Raw genomic sequence first — 16,958 nt, forward strand, 5'->3', positions numbered from 1 at the left:
ACCAATAAATTCAAAATATTGGTCAAAGTTAGGAAGAATTTATTTATGTTTAACAAGGTGCGGTGAGAAAAAGAAAAAAGAAAGTTTGTACTGATAGAAAAAACATTTTTGGTACGAATAATATAATGTTAAATACTCTTGCATTCAAGAATAAATAAAGTTGGGGGGCGTCTTTAGATCAGTCGGTAAGGCGTCCCCCTCCCGGGCCGGGCCCAGCAGCAGACCTGGGTTCGATTCCCACCCGCGGTCGTTCTCTGCATGTCACTCCCCTCTCTGCCCCATTTCACCTCTGTCTCTCTGCATCATAAAAATGCCCAAAAAATATCTAAAAAAAAAAAAAAAAAAAAAAAAGAATAAATAAAGTCTCTATGCAGAGGGATCAATCTTCAGCTCTTTCACACTACCAGGCCTGTGAACACGGCCTATAGCCTAATGTAGACAGAGAGCAGTGACACATACAATCCTCACACCAACAGACATTTTCCAAACAGTGTAAGCCTCAAAACATGCCACACACAGCTAGCCAATAACACAACCCATGCTACGTTTCTCACTTTAATCACAGCATAAAAACACTCATCCCCCTGTCGTGAATCACATTTCTATCTAGTCTAAATACCTCCATCTCTCTCTCCATCTCTCTCTCTCCAGCCCTCCAATCTTTCAATCCCTCCCTCCTGCAACCAACCAACCAACCGACCAGTATCAAATCCAAACGCTGCTAATCTCTTCCTGTAGTTGTGTGTCTGCGTCACTGTGCTAGTGCATCGTCTGCTGATTGAAGCTGACATCTGTTTGCACTGGTCTGGCTCGCTGCCTTACAGTTCAAAATACACACAGAAAGGCCTATATGCCCAGACACACACACACACAGAAAGGCCTATATGCCCAGACACACACACACACACAGAAAGGCCTATATGCCCAGACACACACACACACACACACACACACACACACACACACACACACACACACACACACACACACACACACACACACACACACACACACACACACACACACACACACACACACACACACACACACACACACACACACACACACACACACACACACACACACACACACACACACACACACACGGATAGGGCAGAGAGGGGAATTTGTCACACTATCACGGATAAATAGAATGCAACATTTTCATATGAACATAGCGCTGAGAGAATACTGGAAGGAAGGTGCATAAAAACTGAAGCCTGGCAAAAAAAAAATATGTTAGTCGATCTAATTTTTATGGACGATTTTACTTCTGCGCTGCTATTTCTATTACTCCTACAGATAGATGGACAAATGTACAATGATGTAAGGGCATGTTGAAAAACTAGACTTTCAATAAAATGCAGGTTTCGTGTCAGCTTCAAAAATCAAAGAGCAAAGAATCAATATCAGACTAAAAATAATTTAAAAAAGGGGAGACCTTTGCAGAAATGCAATGGAGACAAGACACCTTGTGGTTTAAGAAAGTGGGTCATTAATTTGAATACATTATTACCAGTTGTGCTGTTTGTACACCTCAGCTCTTTTCCTCCCTTCATAGTATTGCTTGTGCTATTTAGTCCAATCGCAGAGTAAGTCATTTTATTTCCCTGAGGGTTTGTGAAAGGAATTCTGGGAGAATAAGGAAATCAGTCAGTTCAGTATATGATGCAATTTCAGGGTAAGTTGGATTTTTCTCAAAAAAAAAGACAACACACAAAGTGTCTCATAACGATCATGTGTATTAATGTTGATCTAGAAAAAGGAGAAAACAAAATCAAATTTAAATCCTTTGACTGCACTGATGATTTCCTTTCCTACATCCATATATTAATTAATTGGAGAAGGATATTTTTGCCAAACACTAACAGTCAGCTTGGGAGATGAATACATTAGGAACGCACATTAATATTCAATGGACGAATTAATCCAACTTCCCCGAGGGTTCGACTGCCACCATGTCTGTACAGCAGTCCTTAGACTATATGAGAAACAGCGCTGGAGAATATGGGCAGGAAATGAAAGAAGATAAAAAGTATTTACAAGAGCATGACAACACAACATGAGGTGCTTTGTGTGTGTGTGTGTGTGTGTGTGTGTGTGTGTGTGTGTGTGTGTGTAATCATTTATGGAGGAAAATAATCACCACTAAGCTATGCCAATATTTGATGATGATCAGTAAACAGCAACTTGACTGAGCTTCTACACAAACTGCACGACCAACTTGGCAAGAGCAAAGCATTGCATTAGTAAACCATCAATGATTTATTTCAGTTTACACACACACACACACACACACACACACACACACACACACACACTCACAGACAGGAGAAATAATTGATTATCTGCCTGAAGCCGCCATGTTTTGACAAAGATGCAATCCATGTACATAATAAGTTAATAAGCAACAACAAAATAAAATCTAGGACACACACACACACACACACACACACACACAGGAGAGTAAACAAGCAGCCCCTTCTTTTGAATATTTAAAACCACCCTTCTTACATCATGAGCTGATCAGACTCCAAAAACAAGGAAGTGACTCAACAAAATGCAGAAAGGCCTTTCTCTCAGTATGATCTTGTCTTCTTCCCAGCCGTGTGTGTGTGTGTGTGTGTGTGTGTGTGTGTGTGTGTGTGTGTGTGTGTGTGTGTGTGTGTGTGTGTGTGTGTGTGTGTCTCTCTCTCTCTCTCTTGCCCTCTCCTTTGGGGACACCGTCACACACTGCTACCCATGTCTCTTTTCCCCCCTTCTCACGCTAGCTATCCCATTTGGACATTTTAACTCACTTCATTTCCGCTTCTATCTCCACCAGCCCTCGTTTCTGTTACAAGCTTATTCCTGGCGATGGCTTAATAGCAGACTCTTTACTCTAGCTTTCTGTATATCCAAGTCGGTGTCAAATTATTTCACTGGGTGTTTCTCTTCAAAGGAGAAGTAAGAGATATTGCTTTGTTAACGGTTAAGTCTCTATATTCATACAGCAATCACTGAAAACAGTATGAGAGGTTCATAACACAGGTCTCCCAGTCATTCAGCTTTGCAGTAATTGCCAGATACATTTTTGAGTAACCCTGCTCTTTTATCCAATCAGGAGACAGAGCGCTATAAAGAGGCGGGTCTCTAGTCTGTGCCTGTGAACGATGACTCGCTGATCGCCATGGCGGCACTATCTGATGAAGAAGGCTGTGTGTTCATGTGGTGGTGACGTAGGGACGAGGGAGTGGACCGCTAACTGCAGTCACTGACAGGAAGTTAGCTAAAAGGACCATATCACTTACTTCCCCTTTAAGTGTCTGTCCTTACTGTACTTGGATACTGTGTAGTGCTCTCTTTCCTGCACGGCTATGGACTCAGTATTGGACAATATGAAGGCAGGATATTTATGAATGCATGTGTCTCAGTGATATACAGGGTGCAAATGTAATCTATGGAGATGGGCTCACGGATCGATCGAATGTATTTTCCAGCCTGTTACCTGTACACACTGTGTGGTGTGTGCGCGTGCTTGCGTGCGTGCATTTGTGCGTGTGTGTACGCATATGAAATGACACACATATGATGAGTCAGTCAAACAGATAGCATGGCATGTCATCTACAAAAATGTGCACACAAAATACTGATGTATTGTTTTGCACAACGGCATTAAAAAAAAATCATCACGGGCACTGCACTACATCTAACTGGTTCTCGCCTGAGTTCTAAGCTTTTGATGGATCCACCAAACACCTTGCGTGCTCCTCCACAAAGGCCCCCATGGTGCTGCTATCCCATTGATGTTATTAGTGTCAAAGCAGCAGCACAAACACAGGACTAGACGTTATTTTAATGATAAAAGTAAACCATACATCTTTGACAGCAGATCACCTACTGTGTGACAGCAGGCTCCTCTAATCCTTGTGTGGGCGCTATAAGGCTGAGCACAGCAGCCCCAGTCTGTTGCTTAAAGAGCACCTTTATCAACTTGTATGACCTATAAACGTTGTTATAATGATTTATAGTCATGTCTAACCATACTAAAGTGTCAAATAATGACTTACATGCGTTTAGACGCATTCCCTGCTGACCGTCTGGGGTGGCAGGGCAGAGCGCTAAACACTAGGAACACCATGAAAAGTGGTATAATAGGAGATCTTTAACATTTTGAGCTCCTGCACCAGTGTCTTGGGGGGGGGGGACACCAGTTTGTAAACGCTGACAATACTGAGAAATACGGAGATATTTTTTTGGAGCTGATAGGCTTAATCAACTTTGTGTCAACTCATTTTGGCGATGGCTTGAACATGCGACATTCATTCATATGAAAAAGGTACGCACTATAGCTTTAAATAAACCAGTATAGTTCTGATCGGAAGATAGGAAGAAACGATTGCATGGGAAACAATTTTAAGTATAGAGAGGGTGTTTGTGTGTTAGAGTGAGAGTGAGTGTGTGTGTGAGAGAGGGTGTTTGTGAGTGAGTGAGTGAGTGAAGATGCACCAAACATACACTTTGAGGATGGAACACACTCACACACGTTTTTCATGCTAGTGGTGCCTAATGTGATGTTAGCGCGCGCGCGCACGCACACACACACACACACACACACACACACACACACACAAGGCAAAAGCCAGTGACTCAGACTTGTCACTTCTCCACAATACATAGGCAGACTAACTACAGAAATAGTCTTGTAGATATATTCTGTCTTTTTGTGCACAGCTGAAATGTTTACAAGTATTTTATTATATTTTCTACATGAATACACTCGAACAGCTTACAATTACACTTTTTAAATACCCAGGAGAAAAAAAAGTATCCATCTTGGCAAATTAAAGTTGCAGTGTGTAATATCTGTATATGTAGTGAAAGTTCTAGATTGCAACGCTCTCTTGCTAACCCATCCCATTTTACAGAAGCTATACGGTGGCCTCCAAGGACAAGGAGCTATTCCCAAAAATGGCATCATCAACCACTGACTGCCTCAAGTCTTTCCACAATATCAAGGTAATGAGGAGAAGATATGTTATAGCTATTTATTCTTCAAGAGAAAATCCATATTGTTATCCATGTTCACACCAACATGGACATTGCCAGTGTAACAACCCCTTCTATTTGTGTGCCCATGTCACCACACAGCAAATTCCTATTTACTCACAAATCAATGATACATTTGCACTTGTGAGCCTCTGCCAGACATGAGTCAGCCTGGCCCTAGCGATCGTTGTCTAGGAAACCATATGGCAACCAAGCCCTTCTACGCAAGAGTCTATTGGAGCCTATTGGATGTGATACTACACTGAGCACAGTTGATGGGAGAGACAGTATATTTGCTATTTGACGTCAATGATCATTCTCCAAGGTTTTCTTAAAGTGATAGGATAATGTTTCTGCTGATATGCAATCAGTGTGTTTGTGTTTGTAATAGACTAGGACAGTGCATGTTTGGGAATATAGAATGATATGGCTAAACTAAACACAACCTCCACAATCCAACAAATAATCATGACTATTGCTCTACTTCAAAGCTACAGTGCGTAACTTTGATCGCTCCTGTCAGGAATTCTGAGTAATAACAACAACATTGTCGGCGTATCTACATGAAGTAAGCCTTCAGGGATTGCACATGGATTTTATACCTTCTGCTGTACGTCCAGGTTTTTTCTTAGCAGTAGAATCAACAACTGAAACATTTCTTGGGCGCTTCTTGGGATTTTTCTATACTCCTGCGCCAGTGTGACACCAGTTTGTAAACGCTGCCATACTGATACAGAGAGAGTTTTGTCGAGCTGATAGGCTTAATCACCTTTGTGTCAACTTGGCGATGGCTTGAATTTTACCAAATATTCACTTAAATGAAAAAGTTACGCATTATAGCTTTAATTTTATCATAGAAAAACCTTATCAACTTAACAATTCCAATATACTGTTTGTGATTCCCCCGTCAACTATTACCATAATCACAAAATCACACAATAACCATAATTTAACCATTTCACATACAGTATGGGCAATAAGACCATGAACCCTCCGCCATATGGCCTTGTGTCCCATCTGCCCTCTGCTGCAGCATTCCAGTCAAAGGGTTTATCCAAGTTTCAGTGGGACAGGTCTCTAAGTCCTGGGCCTATGTGACAGTCTGATTCCTAACTGGGATTAACTACAGGACTACAGCACTGAAGCCTTGCTCGTGGCTATGAGTCGCTGTCTTTATTACAACCCACAACATTGTTGGAAGGAGTCAACAGCACTTTGTCAACATATTATAGCCATATACTAACAACTAACAGATTGTTCTGTTTAGTGAGGGGACTACACTGTTAACTTTTTCCTACGGTTATGCCATGCGCTCATTAAAATCTAAAAGGCTTTTCCCAAATTGGGGAGCATAACATTTTATATCAAGCAACCATATGATTTGATTTTTTATGTGCAAAGTTTACAATCTGGCTTGAATCTGGTAGAACAAGAAAAAGTGTCCAAAATGTTTTAGGAAGCATAGACTTCCCTAAGGGCCAACGGTTAGATTTCGGAGTAGATTTTTGAGTGCAGGGGTTGTTTTTGCCTTTATCGTAGTGCTCGAGGTAATGTCAGTGTGTCACTTACTGCATTAGGAGTACATGTATGGGGACCAGGAAATACCAAATACTCTTTAAGATTAGGTCATTTTGAAGGAAAGTTGTGCTCCAAAAAAACATGAAGAGTCAGTGTTACCAAATAAGTTATCAATCACGTGTGCCATAACTGCCATGCCAAATTCCATGCCAACCTGAGTGAGTATTCAACACTACAGATGCACACATTTACAAATCCTTCGTCTAACCAAAACCTGCAAACCAGATTACTAGAGATAAGGAGGAGTAGTCACTGATTTACACTTCCTTGAGTATATGAGTAAAACCTTGTTCTTATAGACTAAGATATAAAACTTCCCATTTTGCCTTCTCCTTACTATACAGTTCCAATCCTCAAAAGTCCTACTATATCAGAAATCCCATTTTGAAACAGTATGATTCCCTATGGGTCCTTGCTCACTTTAGTACTGCTTACTGAGCCTGTGATACTTTGAGACGGCTTAGTGAGAAGTATGATTTGAATTAGTATAGACTGTAATGTATGGAACTGGAAAATCTTAATAAAAAAAGAATAAAAAAATAAATAAACAGTATGATTCCCGTGAGGAGTGAGTAAGTAGAGTGCTGGCTCTCGTGAGTACAGAAAAGCATATACAGGAGACGTGTTACTTTAGACTGATATCTGCCAGACAGCACTGATGTAAATACGGCGCGCACCACAACCACAGAGGCAGTTATCCCACTTGCAGTAAATTCCCAGGAAACTCATACAGCAAATGATCGTGGTAAGTATTATTATGTGGCCCTTTTAATATATAAAAATGATAGGAAAAAAGGGTATTTTAGGGGGATACAAAACAAACCCCCAATAAAAGTGAATTCTGAAAGTATGTTAAATTCTATATTTTACTGTTGGTAAATGACCCTATTGTGAGCATCATTTGGAGGTCACAGTTCAACGATAGCTATAATTAGCACAAACTGCCGGACTGGTTGTCAGGTTAACTTCGCTAATAAAGTTCCTCATATTGCACATTTTAATGTATTTACTTTTTTATACCGTTGTGGTTTTGCCTTACCTTTTACACTGTTTAGAATCTATTTATTGCGTATATATTACTTATTATTTCATCCTTTTGTAATTACTGCACCGTGGGCTGGAGAGAAACGCAATTTTGATTCCTCTGTATGCCTGGCACGTAAGACTTGATTACTATTTGAAGTTAAATCAAGGCATGTCTCGTCTCATGCCCTCTGAACTAAAATAAATAAATCTCCCTGTGTCTTGTACCTTGTGTGTTACCTAGGGACACCCTTTACTGGGCATGGCATGGGGCTTTAAAAAGCAAGGCTAACCAGGATTAGCATCCGGTTTTAACACCTGCCTGTAATCCCACACACACACACACACACACACACACACACACACACACACACACACACACACACACACACACACACACACACACACACACACACACACACACACACACACACACACACACACACACACACACACACACACACACACACACACACACGTTAAGCCTGGGATAGCCACGCTGATGGAAGGCAGGGCGGTTGCAGACGGTTTTTTGTTTTTTTCCCCTTTGCAACCGTTACCTAACAACTCGGCTCGTGACTAACTCAGTGGATGACAGGACAGCGTGCTCGCAGGAGGAGAGGGAGCAAGAGATTATGTCATCATTTCTTACTGTTGATGTCAAGCTGGAAAATGTCTTGAACTGGGAAAAACAACAACGCAATGTTGAGTTGTTGCTAATAAGCTTTAGGAACTAAAAGATCATTTTCATTCAACATTTATATATTTGATTATTTTTTGGGCATTTTTGCTTCATTAGACAGATTGGGGAGACAGAGTTGAAATGGGGCAAAGAGGAGAGGACATGCAGAGAACTGACCCGGGCGGGACTCGAACCCGGGTCTGCTGCTGGGCCTCAACTGAGCTATGGGCGCCCCCTTCATTCAACATTTACATACCAGAAAAAATGGTGTTCTTGTACATTTGTTTGTGTATATTTTTAAATGGGAAAAAGTTCAAATGTATGGAAAGAAGTTAAGCTTTAACTCTGAAGGCTTGATCGATAGATGAGAAGGTCGCAATACGTTTTATTATGTGTATGTGACAAGCAGTGACGCTGTTATGGTTGTCATCACCGCTACAGACTGTCAGGTCTACTGTTTTATGGAGAGGCAAGTATTGTTGTGTCATTCTCTTCCACTTAAAATCCCGTTCATTCAATATTAAATCTAGATTCACCGTGACTTCACACAACGGGCCAGTAATCACAGATCTTCATTTAGCGTTGATGGGCGATTAACATTGTATTGTATTGTAGATTTTATTTGCCATGCACATGACAATATCATTGGACGAACCAGATGCATTGTTTTCAGCGTATTAGCATAAATGCTTTCAACACCTGTCCACAGGAGGCTTTTTAAAAACATTGGGAACGCACATGAAGAATGATCCAAAGCATTGTTCTTATTTTGCTATAGTTAATTATTTGTTTAACTCAGCAAGTCCATCTCCCTTACAGTACAATTAGGCTTGTATTGCAAAATTAAAGGAATACTTCACCCATACGGAACAGGCGTTCTATTATTATAAAATCACTATTATAATATAATGAATGAGGTTTTTCTTCCCTCTGTCTTCCCTTGGCCCAGCTGTCCTGTTAATTCTAGCCCTTACTGTGATGTCACAATAAGGAAAATGTAGGGTTAGACAGTGAGACCATAAAACACTCTTTCTGCCTTTTCTCAGGCTAGGATGAACCAATTTCAATTTTTTTTTGCACATTTATACTAAATAGGATCTCAGAGTTCAATACACCTTCATATTGCCACCGGTGAAGTAGGTCTTTAAGTATTGGTGATTTATTCATTTTATGGGCTGCACTCCTCACTCGTTGGCATAATTGGCTGTGATATGGTTACTGCTAATTCTGTTAAAAAACTGACATCCTTACAGAAACATGCGCCATGCTTCAAGCTAGGAGACTGAGCATTTAAAATAAAACAAAACAATGTGGTTTAGGAGTAAGGACTGTTATTAATACAGAATATGGCTGAGAAAGATAGCTGGAAATTCAAAACTAAACTGGAAATTATCTGAGGCTGGTCATGTTAAAATGCTATGTGTAGGTTTCTTCCCACCTTTCAAAACCAATATCAATTTTAAATGTCTTGTGCACGACCGTGTGTTACTATGAAACAATACGTTATATTCTCTGGTATGAGACCTCTGAGAGCCAACAACACATGACCGGGCAGCGATACAATCATTCCTTACGGAAAACACAGACATACACACTATTCATATACACAAACACACCCATACACACACTCGTTTACACACACAAACACACACAGACACACACACACAGCTAATGAGACGCTTCCTTAGAGGCAGAGACACTGGGCCTGGACCTCATCTACTAAACGCACCGGAATAAACAGACTTGAATGATAAAATTGTCCATCATTTTTAAGGATCACAAACAAAACATGTTTTCATAAATGTTGGATCGTTATTTGCTTGTACGTTCACTGCTTCAAAATGCTGCTGCCTGTGTCACAGACTCTAGCCTTACATAATTCAAGGTTGTTTCAGTGCAAGTCAACACAGTTAGGTCAAACAAATGGCCTATCCTCGGTAATAAACGATTACTGAACAATATTTGAGCTCAGAAATAAGATATATAACAAAAATGGATGATGGAGGCTTTGATGTGCCAGCTGCAGAGCCGTAGGGAATCATGCCTCCATCACTGGCCTGCCTTCCCTCTCATGATGTCATCAATTAAAGGGACATGACGCTAAAACAGGGCCTTTAATTCCTTTATTTCCTCACTACGCTTCAACCCAATAGAGATGGATCGGTCCAACCAATGGGTGGGTACACATGACAAACGTACGCAAGCATCCACCCGTACTGACATGCAATCGACAAGGGAAACGCTGGGTAAAAATGGCCTTGTAGTGTGTGAAGATACACACACACAGTCATACGGTGCAATGAGTGTGTGTGTATTTTTGTGTGTGTGTGTGTGTGTGTGTGTGTATGTGTTTTTAAGAGAACACCATACAAAGAGAATTTATACAAGTAGAGAGCCAGCTGGGCACATAAGCCTGTCCTGCACAATAAATCCAAATAATCCTTTACGATGGGAAGCGGGAAAAAGGGGGGTGGGTTGGGTAGGGGGTACTCAGACACACACACACACACACAAACACACACACACACCTATAGGTACACACGGTTCAATTAGCCTCGCCATCGTGCCGCTGTGGTAGACATTCAGCGGCTTTGCCCTTTTCCTAAGAATAACGTGCAAGTCACCGGGAATGTATACTCAAAATAGCAAGGCAGCTTATGACATTTGAACCTCCCAAACACACACACACACACACACACACACACACACACACAGTCTCCAGCAGACCAAGTGCCGTAGGACAAGGACATAACGGGGGATTATCCTGAATTTACAACAGAAAAGCAGGACAGAATTATAATAATAAATTCAAATCATCTTACCTTGCATCATGGTTGTAGATTTGCATTCCTCTATCTCCAAGGAGGAGCCTGGAATGAAAGCAGGTGGTGTGGGGAGGGGAAGGGGGGGTTAGAATAGGCAGAAGAAGCCCCCGGTTACCGGAGATATATAGCCTTACAGTATAAAATTGATGGGCAGAGGAATAGCCGTGTGCATGTGGCTAACGCCCTCGCTAACTGTGAGGGATCCAAATACGCCCAGACGTCGCCTGTCAACGAGCCCAGGAGAGAGAGAGAGAGAGAAACAGAGAGAGACAGAGAGAGACACAGAGAGAGAGATATACAGAGAGACAGAGAGAGAGACACACACAGAGAGAGAAACACAGAGAGAGATACAGAGAGACAGAAGGGGTGGGGGCTTGGCTGGGCTAGCTGCCGATCTAGAGCTATGGGGCTTAAGCCATGGATGCTGCTCCTGCTACTACACTGCTGCTGCCGCTGCCTCTACTGCGGCTCTAACCTACACATTCAGCCGAGGATGCTGTGTGTGTGTGTGTGTGCGTGTGTGTGTGTGTGTGCGTGTGCGTGTGTGTGTGTGTGTTTGGCAAGGGGAGGGGGCAGAGTTAAGTTTGCTGATGTCACAGACGGCCTCAGCCAATCGCTGCAGGCCTCAGCGGAGTCACATGGCTTCCAGCTTGAATCTCCTGACACCACGAATGAAGCTACATTGGTAACCCTCTCTGGCTTGACAAATAATAACTGTGCACACGAGCTAACACACACACACACACACAGACACACACACACACACACACTTGTTTACATAATCTAAATAGAGGCAAAGAGAAAGCCCCCAGACATGCACAGCGTAAACACAGATAGATACACAAACACGCTTAACACACACTCAACAAACACACAGAAAATTGCAAACACACACACAACCTCCCACGCTGCAACCTACCTTATGTCAGTGCAGTGTGCCGAGTCTCCCGAGCGCTGAGTGACATTGATTAGTTTCTCAGGGAGAGAGTAACGAGCAGGTGTGAGCCAAGTGACAGCCCATGTTCAAGACGCGCACACACACACACACACACTCACTCACTCACTCACACACACACTCTATAATCCACTGCACTAAATATTTGCTCTGCAGTCTGCAGCACGGTGACTATTCCTGTAGTAGCTGCTTGTGTCGTGTGTGTTTGTGTGTCGCTGCCTGTGTGTGTGTGTGAGTGTGTGCCCAGCCCCCCTTGAAATAAGGTGTGGTTTCAATATGCCCTCTCTCTTTCTCTCCTCCTCTTCCCCTACTCCCTCCCACCTTTCCCTCTCTCTCTCTCACTCTCTCTCTCACACTGTCGTTTTCTTTCCCACACACACACACACACACACACACACACACACACACAAGATCGATGAGCGTGACGCGACAGCAACGCATTCTACAGCTGCAACCGAACAAGCAGGAAGGGGCCGATGACAGAACAGCCCCAGGAGAGGGGTCTGCGCTACTGTGTGTGTGTGTGTGTGTGTGTGTGTGTGTGTGTGTGTGTGTGTGTGTGTGTGTGTGTGTGTGTCTTTGTGAGTACCAGTTTTAGCTTTTTACCATAGTAGTGAGGACATTTTTGGAAAGTGAGGACATTTTGCCAGGTCCTCATTTGCTCAAAGGCCTGTTTGAGGGTTTTTAAGGTTTGGGTTACAATTAGGTTTAGGTTAGGTTAAGTATGAGGGTTGGGGTTAGGCATTTAGTTTTGACAGATAAGGTTAGGGTAAGGGGCTAAGGAATGCATTATGTAAATGAGTGGGTGTGTGTGTGTGTGTGTGTGTGTGTGTGTGTGTGTGTGTGTGTGTGTGTGTGTGTGTGTGTGTGTGTGTGTGTGTGTGTTATTAGTGGAAGGGGAGAAAGGAGGGGTGAATGTTTATGTAGACAAACCAAATAGCAGTGTAGACTGACAATTAGGGAACCCTACCAAACAACAACAAATGAGCCAGCGAAGTGAAGTGATACTGACTGACTGGGTATTAATTCAGAGTCAATGCAACAAGAAGAATACTCAGAATAACTGCTAGCGTGTTTTTGTTTTCATTGTTAGTTTTAGTGGCAGTAGTAGAATCATCTTAGTATATCCTGTATCAGTATCTTAAAAGATAGTCAGCAATTGTGTGCCCCCTTTTCTTAACATACCAGTTTACAGAGCATAGGCTGTGTATCAACACCACTATCTCTTTAGCGCTTTCCTTGTAAATATAAACCTAAAATCTAAATTGTTTTGAGTGGTTAGAATCTTTAAACAAAAAAAGTTTTTCGGAGCAGGCATTTTGTGTGGTGGCGTATAGGTGTTTAACATCCAGTAGATTACTTTGTACACACACACACACACACACACACGTACATATATGGGTGTGTGTGTGTGTGTGTGTGTGTGTGTGTGTGTGTGTGTGTGTGTGTGTGTGTGTTGTTTAAACAATTTGTTTACAGAACAGCCTAGAGTATGTAACAGCTCATTTCCTCTTGAGGACAAATAACTTTATTTTTTAGCCCCATCTGTCTGTCTGTGTCTGTCTATCTGTCTGTCTGTCTGTCTGTCTGTTTTCAGTCATGCTTTAACAGGAGCCAGCCGTCAGCGCTCCATGCCCTATGAATCTTCTCTAGTCATGCTTTCAACAGTGCCAAATCCACTTTTTATCTGCAACTTTAGGCTTGTTGTTTTTTCGTAACTATTACTAGGAATATTGGTTGACGCTAGTTGCTGTCATTTGGGCTTGTTGCACTTTTCTTTTGTTGTTGTCTTTCTTGTTGTTTTACTATGTTTGCTTACTTTGAAGTGATAAAAAACGTTTTACACTCCAAACAAAAGAGGCTTAGTATGTCCCTTAGTACAATTAATATGATAAAGAAAGTTAAAGTATGTATATAAAAAAATAAGAGTGATGTCAGAATTAAGAGTGTGACATTTTTGGAGATGTGGATGCAATAAAAATCCCTTATTATTATTGAAGAAAAGGGCATGATGAATTTTATCATAGAATGTGTATACTGAACTCTATTTGAAATTGTTGAAGAAATGCTGCTTCTTTTTGGTCTTGTTTTTATATGTCTGGTTGCTTGTTTTTTTGGCAAGATCTGGCAACATTGGCTTGAGTCCATGTGATGGTGCCTGTGACTCCCAGTCCCTCCCTCTAAATCTCTTTCTCTCTCTCTCTCTCTCTCTCTCTCTTTCTCTCTCTCTGTCATTTATCACTTCTTTCCTTTTCATTTACTGATTCTTTGTTTTTAACTCATTATTTTAGTCAAACTGTTTGTGTGTTTCTCATTCTGTCACTGGCCCCCTCCCTCCTTTCATCCCTCTGTATTAACACCCAGCAGATGCTCCGAGGAGAGGGCCCCCCCCCCACCCTCCCCACCCTGCCCCCAACTTCAACTCCCTTCCCCCCTTCTGTTTACCCACTCACTCTAAAACTGTATTTAGTGTATATCCATCTATCTATCTATCTATCTATCTATCTATCTATCTATCTATCTATCTATCTATCTATCTATCTATCTATCTATCTATCTATCTATCTTTTAAATACATTACAGATTTTAGGAACTTTTAATATTTAGGGAGATGACCTTTTCAAGTCTTTCCGAACAACATTTGTATTTGTTGTTCTAACCTGTGAAGTATGCTGTATTAAACAGTGCTAAATTACGGATTGATTCAATTTTATTTATTACATGTAGGGAAGAACACTGGTGATTAGACAGCCCACAATTGTCTGTAGTGACTTCTATGCCCTCTCCAACTTTTATATTTTTTTCTGCTCCCTTCCCTACTTGTGTTATCTTATGTAGCTCATATTTTGTATTCTAGTTTCCAACACTATATCTCTGTAATTGAGGAATATATCCGCTGTTATGATGAATAAATTAATAAATAAATGACTCAATGAATATATACTCCCCTTGTCTCAATCCTACTATCCTTCTTGACTATCCCTGCGTTCCAATCCTGATACTTCCCTTCTATTTAGTATGCCAGAAAAAGATTTAGGATATCCCAATACATGCAAGTCAATTGTAGTATGCTGAAAATACATAAATGCCCCACTAACTCCAATAGCATTTTGGAGTATTCGTCTTTATTCTTGACATTTCTCAAAAAAAACTTCCTTATCTGATTTTTTTTCCTCTCCTGTTGCCCTAAAACTCTTCTGTACTTTAGTATGTAGTGTAGTAAAAAGAAAGATGTGATTTGGAACGCAGGGTAGGACACAACAAGCGTCTTCTCCTGCACTGCCATCTAGTGTGCACTGACAGTCATGACATGTCCATTATTGTGATGAGCCCTCACTGCGGAGGAGTTATTGAGGATATTTTCTAAGTGTACTTTTATATAATCAATTAAGTGCCCTTAACCTGTGGCAATAAGGCTAATATCTGGCCATTTTCTTGAACAAATAAACAGATATTTTTAGTGATAACACAGCTGACAAATGCTACCATGCAGCTAGTGGTGGAGTGTAGAATAACAGCAGAGGAAGCTAGAGGGATTTGCTAAATAAAGCCTAATGCCCTGTAAGCTGTGTTTTGATGTTGCCGGAGTGGAGCAGCCTAAATAAAGACACACACTCATGTTATTTACTATGGAGAGAAAAAAGAAAAACCCAAGCTGCTGTAGATAGTCGGACATTTTCTGTATAACAAATCATAGATGGATGGCATTCAAGACCATCTTTATCAGCAATTTTCTCATCCTCAACATTGCCAGGACCTATGTATATTTTTTTTTATATATATTGTCTATGCATGGCCAAGCTGCCCCTTTTAAGTTTTGTATGATTGTGTACATGTGTTGTAAATGACTCTACCCCTTTTTTTTTTCTTATGTTCTTATTTTTTTTTTATGTTATTTCCAATTGTCCAAGGATTGTTTGGGAATTGGGGTCGGTGGGGGTTTTAAAAGTTTGTATGTTTACATAAAATAGAAAAAATGCAATAAAAATCGTTTATGGAAAAAAAAAATATATGTATATGTCAATGCTTACCACTTGTATGCTGGAAAAAATTAAGTTTGAAAAATAAATAAAAAAACTGAACCATAATGTAACAAATGATTTGAAGGTTGTTTGTTCACTTTTGAGGAGGTGCCGTACTGTGCTGATGAAGTGAAGAAAATGGGTTTGTACCTGCTGTACCTGTAATGCTGTGAAACCAGCCGGTGGCCAGCTCCTCAGCCATCAACAGCTTCCTCCCCGCGGACTCCAGTGTACCTGTACTGACAGACAGACAGACAGAGGGGGGAATAGACAGACAGACAGACAGACAGACAGACAGACAGACAGACAGACAGACAGAGGGGTGAAAAGGGGAGACGAACCAAGGTCAAATATTTGTTATGATATTTCAGAAGTCTTCAACTTTTCAACAGTCTGAAAGTGTCGCTATATGATGGGTCTGGCTAAAAGAGACTGACTGTATGTGCATTACATTACAGCTTGTATGGAAAGTTAACTTCGGGAAGTTCCTAGCAATTCTGAGTGTGTTTTTATTTTTAGTTCTTTGTTTCTTGCACTTTTGAATACAAAGTACTGATGACATTCTTATTAAAAAGCATCATATTCATTTTATTACGTTTTTCTCACCTATGAAGTATTCTGAACTAAACAGTGCTCAATGATGGAGCCACCCAAAATTGACATCTTGCTTTGACAATAGTTATACAGTAAGTGAACAGCTCAAATAAAGTGTTGACATGACATGCTGCTGGCGCCATCTGCTGGTTGCTTTAACACATTACCATTTGACTTCCATCTGCACAAACAGACTGGCTCACTGCTATACTAATCCCTGTGTTAGATATGACAGACTCTAGTACAAGTAG

General features: G+C 41.1%; 1 protein-coding gene across 1 annotated transcript in view; it reads right to left on the reverse strand.

The window, feature by feature from the left end:
• sgip1a (SH3GL interacting endocytic adaptor 1a) overlaps positions 1 to 16,315 on the reverse strand; it is a gene marked incomplete at its 5' end in the record, with an annotated part of 73,747 nt that extends 57,432 nt beyond the window's left edge. The window contains 2 exons of the mRNA XM_080032178.1: positions 11,134 to 11,181; positions 16,273 to 16,315. Of these exons, the coding sequence (XP_079888304.1) occupies positions 11,134 to 11,181; positions 16,273 to 16,315 (91 nt within the window). The remainder of the gene's footprint in view (positions 1 to 11,133; positions 11,182 to 16,272) is intronic.
• Positions 16,316 to 16,958: the final 643 nt, after the last annotated feature.

This window comes from Ammodytes marinus, assembly GCF_949987685.1.
Source record: "Ammodytes marinus genome assembly, chromosome: 8".
Classification (NCBI taxonomy): Eukaryota; Metazoa; Chordata; class Actinopteri; order Uranoscopiformes; family Ammodytidae; genus Ammodytes; species Ammodytes marinus.